Source organism: Cervus elaphus, unplaced genomic scaffold (genome assembly GCF_910594005.1).
Source record: "Cervus elaphus unplaced genomic scaffold, mCerEla1.1, whole genome shotgun sequence".
Classification (NCBI taxonomy): domain Eukaryota; kingdom Metazoa; phylum Chordata; class Mammalia; order Artiodactyla; family Cervidae; genus Cervus; species Cervus elaphus.
The window spans coordinates 950400-956913 of NW_025316695.1; the positions used below are offsets into that span (position 1 = coordinate 950400).

A 6514-nucleotide genomic window follows, 5' to 3' on the forward strand; every position below is an offset into this window, starting at 1 on the left:
TTTTTTTGTTAATTAAAGCTTAGGAACTTACATGGTTTCTTTCCCCCTTTTGCTAAGACTAAGAACCACTGGAGTTTTCTGGCAATCCCATAGGCAGGAATGGGGGACTAGAACCAGTTCTGATGTCCATTATCTCACCAGAGAGGTTCTGACTGTTTCAGAAGCCAAATTGTTTCTTCAATCACAGGGCAGTCAGAGCTGGTAATCAGGGCACAGCTTGGAGCTCTGCCTCCCTCTCCCGGCCACCCTGCCCCTTAGATACTTCTCTGGAGCCCAGGGCCCTGTGGAACCCAGACAGTAGCTCCCAGGTCAGAAGAGTGAAGGCTTAAGATGGGGATAAAGTAAAGTCCCAGTACCTGAATCTGGGGGCAGTGGGCTGGGGCCCCCAGGACGTGGGTCTGCAGGGGCAGGGGTGTCTTCCCTGAGTGGGTCCCAGAACTGATCCCTGCCTGCCACAGAGGCCCCCAGTCCCACTAGGTATCCTTGATGTCATGGAGAGCCTGCATCGGCCGGACCAACAGGTGGGCACACACCTGTCCAGGTGCACAGGTGACCTTTCTACAGTGGTGCCTTGGCTGCTATACTCTGTGGAGCCGCTCACCAGGCAAAAGCAAACAGAGGTGTTTGCTCAGGGCTGGCCACCTGCTCTCCTTGAGGGCCCAGGTGGTGCCTGATCTGCCTTCCCCAAGCTCCTGCTGGCGTCATCACACCCACAACCACGCTTTCTAGGGGGTATCAGTTCTACCTCCCTGCTCTCTCTCGCCCCACCCTACCTTGCCCAGGGTCTTGCAGTGGACAGCTGATAGGGCCACTGGCTTTCAGGCTCCAGCCTCAGGGACAGGTGCCAGGGGCTCCCACAATTACCCAGCTGTGAGGCCAGAGCTTGATGGAAGCCCAGGTCTCGTCTGGTCCAGAGCTTGGGAAGGCGGATGGTGGGAGGATTGGGAGGTGAAGCCAGGCAGGAAGTGGGCCCCGTCCACAGGGGCTCCCAGGGCTTCAGCCCAAAGAGGACAATACCCTCAGGTCCTCTCAGGTATGGCGGAGCTCTGTCTTGGGAGCCACAGCCTCCCTTGAGCATGGGAACACGGGGGTCAGGGAGGGGGACCTGCGCTGCCAGTCCGCTGCTCTGGGGTAGGGAGGGAAAGCCATGTGGGCTCTGGAGGCCTGAGTCTTCATACCCCTTCAAGCCCCTCTGAGACTACCCAGGTCATGGCCCTGGGTGATCTCTCTGAGTCACACCAACCCCCCAGTCTTCCAGGAGCTGAAGCATGCCCACCCATAAAGCATAGCACTCTGCCCTTGAAGACCCAGGGGAAGCAAGTGAGAAGGCAGGAGGGAGGGAGGGAGGGGGATGTCCTCCACCGCCTTCACACCCTGTGGCCCAAGCCCAGAAGGGCCCCTTTCCTGCCTGGCAGCCCACCATCCCTGCTTCCACCCGGCCCCACAGCCTGCCTTCTGCCATGCACTTCCATTTGATATCACACACACACATTTGAGATAAATGACAGCTTGGCGCTTCCTTTACTGCCCATTTCTCCTACATGGAGATAGCTCTGAGGTCAAAGTCACCTTCTGCATTCTCCCCGGGTGCACCCCTAGTCCTGGAGAAGCTGCCTGGGTGGCAGGTGGTCCCTCGGAGCGTGTATGTGGGCTGCTCACCAGTACTGTTATTGTTACTATTAAGTCACTCTCTCAGAAAAACAATTGCAGAAACCAGGAGGAAGAAGAGAAAGAAATGAAGAGGAGAAGATGAGGGACTGGAGCCTGAACACAACCCCCACAGGAGGAAGTGTCCTCCCCCACATCCACAGGAAGGGGGTGGGTCTCCAGAGTGGAGACTAGCCACTTCTTCAGGATAGAAGGAAGCAATACCGCTGTTGGGGGGCACTTCTCCAGCTCTGCCTCTTTCCTGGGGAGCCCAGTGGGCACTTTCTTCTCCCAGAATGTCCTGGAGTCCAGGTAAGGAGACACAGTCATACCCATGTGCCCTGAAGCCCAGCCCCTGCCCTCCCCCACTCCTCAGCACAGTGGCTTCTGTCAGGTTCTAGGTCCCCAGGCAGAGGCGGGTACAAGGGTCACACTCTCAGCCTACACCACTAGCACGCTCCCTCCCCTGGGGCCAGTTATGACAGGATCCAACCTGGAGGCAGTTCCTGGACCTGTAGGACTCCCAGACATCAGCTACAGTAGCAGTCCCATCTGAGAATCAGCCAGAGTCCTGCGGGCTCCTGACTCAGGTGTTGGGGAGCATGGCAGCACACTTCCGTCCCAGACCCAGGCCAGGCTGTCCCTCGGGCCCCTGGAGCACCCCACCAGAGGGTGACCAGTGGGTGAGCAGACTCAGGGCCACCTTCCCCACACCCATCCCCGGACTCCTCCTGAGCCCTGTTGCAGGTCCCCACCACCGCTGGCCCAGAGGAGGGGCTTGCTGAAAACCAGAGGACCAGGGCCACAGAGTCATGAAGTCCTCTTCACGGGCTCAGGTACACGGGCTGTGGGAGCCTCAGTTTTCTTACCTATGAAATGGGAATACAAGGCCACATCCCTCAGGGTTTCAGGAGGATACAGTGAGTAGCAGACAGGCGGTGCTGAGCACAGGATCAGCATGCTGTGGGCCCCCTGGGGTGGCTGTTGCTGGCATCACCTTATCCAGTTAAGACCAATAGGCAGAGGGCACCTCTTTTGGGTCACAGGGGGAGAAGCCCTCAGGCAAGGCAGCAGTTTCCTGCCCCCCCCACTTCCGCTTGGCACCCCATACTTCAGGTTAACAGATCCCATAATTTTTCATTTGTTTTCTCCTCCCCTGGCTAAAAGGCCATTAGCACCCCATTAGGTAAAAGAATCCCATTTTCTTCACACCACCAAGGAAACAGTGATTTACTTAGCCATCCTTAATGCAATTCTGCAGAATAAAGGCAATTTTGCAATGGTCTCAATAAACTTCCCCATTTGCTCTCTGCTTGCAGACCCTACTCTTAGGAGCCTACCAGCTGACCCAGCCCCTTGCTCCCTCAGAAGGCTGGACTCTGCTAGGGCCCAGGACAGTCAGTGTGGAGCGCAGGCAGCTCTCAGAGGCCAGAAGGGCTTAGGGGGACCCAGGTGAGCCTGATGAAGCACACCACCACTTGTCCCTGGCCAGAGAGGGAAGGGGCAGAAAGAGAAACAAAGAGGTCGGCAGAGCAGTCTTCCTGGCTGAGGGGCTGCGCTGGCACCTGCTGGTCCCAGCAAAAGTGGCACACCCAGGTCCAACTGCAGAGGGGCAGGGCCCACAGCCTGGAGAGCAGGCTGGAAGTCATGGCCAGTACTGGGAGTGAGAGGCCCCAGGGGCGTGCAGGCACAGGGGGCAGGTCTCTCCTTGTGGGCAGAGGTACTGAGCAAAACAGGAACCCAGAAGCCAGGCCAGGAAGATGGGAGGTGCGAGGCCTCATGAGGAAGAGCAGGGAGAAGGTGCTGGGTGAGCAGTCAGCCTGAGACATTCAGGGAGAGCCCTGGAAGCTGGGAATCAGTCTCTTCATCCATGCCACGGGGACATCTGTACCTGCACTGGAGCAGTAAAACGCCACACACTCTTCTGAGAACAACTTCTAGATGGGTCCAGGATGCCCCAGGTGGACAGGCTGTGCCCCCTGAGTGTGAATAGGGAGGAGCAGGTGTCCCTGTGTATACACGCAGGGGTCGCAATGTGTGGGAGTAGCAGGGAGGGGGGCTGGGTTTCCCAGATAAGGGTGTAGTGTGAGGGGCCGAGCATGGGTGTGAGTGTGTCCACAGGCCTCATGATCACATATCCTTGAGAAAGGGCAGTGGTGTCTCGGTGATCACCAAGAGTGAGCATGAGAGTGTGTGAGCATGGATTCAAGAGTGTGTGTGTGTGCCCATGTGTGCCCTCACACAGATACCAGAGTGTGGGTGAGGAGTACTGCCCTACTCTGGGAGTCTGTGTCTGGGATGGCGCCTTTTTCTGAAGGCGTGTGAATTCTTACACAATGAGAGTGTGTACACATGGAGAGGGGCACACACTAGGGGTCTGGTGATGTCCTATGACCTTGGTCTGAGCACCCCTGAGCCCTCTAGCCCATCCCTGCCAGCCCTGAGGCAGTGCTTTCCTTCCCCAACACTGGGGTCCAGGCCACTGCCGCTCCATCTGGTTGCCTCCCTACCCTGCCTCTCATCAGTCATCCAGCACAGAAGAGAGCTTCCGGTCTGGGGGAGGTAGGTCTAGGCCAGCAGGGAGGGCTTTCATCCCCTAGAGACCCAGCCCATACCCCAGGTAAGAGGCACGGCCACTGAAGGGCTGCATCCACAAGGGGCCGCCCTGAGGCCGGGCTACTCCCAGCCTGGGTGAGTCCCGGAGCAGCGGCCCTGGCTCACTTGCGGCAGTCTGGAGCGCCACACTGAGAGAGCTCCAGAACTGCCACTCTGAGTAGTGTGCCCGCAGGCCTCTCCAAACGCCCAGCTGTCTCCTCCTGAGTACCGCGGGGCCACCTCTCCACTCTCAGTGTCGTCAATCAGTTTCTTACTCATCCTGTTGGAAGAGTGGGTGGGGCAGGAGACCTGCTTTCCCTGGATTGGAGGGCCTTTCTCCCACCACCCAACTCCTTAAGTCCAGGCTGTGAAAAAGCCACTTGCATTCCTACCAAGTGTCACAGGTCCATGCTAGCAGCCCCGCTCCCAGTCCAGTCCTCCTAGCCTCAGCTGGACACCTTGGCTAAGCACAGGAGAGGCATGGGAAGTCCTCTTCTAGGTTCTGAGGCCACCAAGTCCACCCTGGCTTCGGCCTCTCACCTGATCACCCGCCCATTACTACAAAGTTGCAACGCAGAGTTACAAGAGATCTTCTGAAGGCCTTGTCTGTGTTTACTTCTGCGGAGTCTTCATCCTTCTTCTGTCTGTTTCCGCCTCACAGCACCCTGACCCCAGACTCCCAATGCTTCCCCCATTCTTCCCCGGGGCATGGGAAGGATTTCTCCCCTGCCTTTCCTGTGATGGGCTGGGGGCCCATCCTAGTGTAAGTATCTGACTCTTGAGTTTAGGATCCAGTCATACAAATGAAACCTTGGGCAGGCCTGTGAACCCACCGTCTGTGCAGGACCCAGGGCCAGAAGCAGGGAACCACTCACTGCCTCTTGTATTCCCAAAGGCTGAAGGGAAAGGTGGGGAAGGGTGGTGGGGGCTACTCTCAGAGGGAAATTTAGTACATACACATAAGTATTTAAGAAAAAGAAATCAGGGACAATTTGAGAGAAACTAAAATTCGTGGCCACGGGGGGCAGGGGGTAAGAAGCAGATTCCACAGCCTTGGGGTTCATTCATCTGTTGAGAGTTTTGGAGGTGGGGGCAGTGACCAGCCTCTGCAAAGCCACTTCGAATCCTCCCAGCACTGATACTGACAACACACAGCCCTACTCCACTCCAGGATGGTAAAAGCGCTTGGTGCATGTTGGCCCCGAACCGTCAAACGGTGCCAAAGGCTGCACCTTCAGGTACCCCTGTGGGGCAGCAACAGGGGACTCTAAAGAAGTGGGTGGGACTGGAGCCAGGGCCGGTGGCGCTGGGCCAGCCTGAGCGGGCCCTCGAGGGCAGCCTCCCTAAAAACCACAGGCTTGGGGGATTTTTAAGAAGTAGGGTGGCAAAAACTCACAAGGAAAAGCAACCGTTTTAAAAAGATCAGATCCCCTCCGCTCTCACCTGAGAGAGGATATCAGAGCTGGAGGAGAAACGCACCGACGTGGAGTGTGACAAGGAAACCAAAATGGAGCAATCGTTTACAGAAACACAACTCCTCCTGCCCCAGTGGCAGGCTTTTTAGGGCTACCTTACCCGTCCTCCCCTACCTGCACCAAAACGCCAACAAGATCCGCTTGGTTCGCCCCGAGACGCTGCTGTGGCCCGAGGCGCAACCAGGCAGGCGAGCGTGGCTGCGACTCGGGCCCTGGGCACAGGCGCCTGGCCCGTGTCCGGCTCCGGCCGAGACCCACCCAGCCTGGGGCCCGAGGCGCGCTGCCCGCCACACCACCCCACTCCCAGTGGAGCCCAAGTGGCCAGTAACTGCCTGGCCCGCTGCCCGCCGTGAACAGAAAGGCATTTTCAAACGCGTCCACTCCACCGCACGGCTCCAACTTCACCCCGGCCGCTGCGGGCACCAGTCCTCGACAGAACTCACCTTCCCCGAGCAGGGGCAGCAGCAGAAGCAGCAACCTCAGCCCCACGGCGCTGGCCGTCGCCTTCGCCATCGCCGATGCACGCTGCGGCTGCGGCGAGAGGGACGCTTCCTTGGGCTGGGGGGCTCAGCAGCGGGGTGCGGCGCTCAGCACCGCCCGTCCTGGAGCGGAGGACTCAGTGAACACTGCGGGCACCGAGCGTCGGGGCGCGGGCTCCAGGGCACTCTCCGCAGCTGTGCTCGGGGCTCGGAGCACATGACTGAGGAGGGGAGGGCGCGGGCTGCGCACGAGGCGAGAGCAGGGGCGGGGCGGGGCAGTGAGGGCGGCGTGGTGGGGGGGGGCGGAGTGGCGGGGGG

The 6514-nt window shown here is 58.8% G+C and overlaps 1 protein-coding gene across 1 annotated transcript in view; it reads right to left on the minus strand.

Moving 5' to 3' along the window:
• LOC122691305 (proto-oncogene tyrosine-protein kinase receptor Ret-like) overlaps positions 1–6514 on the minus strand; it is a 49725-nt gene that overhangs the window by 42808 nt on the left and 403 nt on the right. The window contains 1 exon segment of the mRNA XM_043897931.1: positions 6161–6319. Within this exon segment, the coding sequence (XP_043753866.1) occupies positions 6161–6230 (70 nt within the window). The 5' untranslated portion in view covers positions 6231–6319.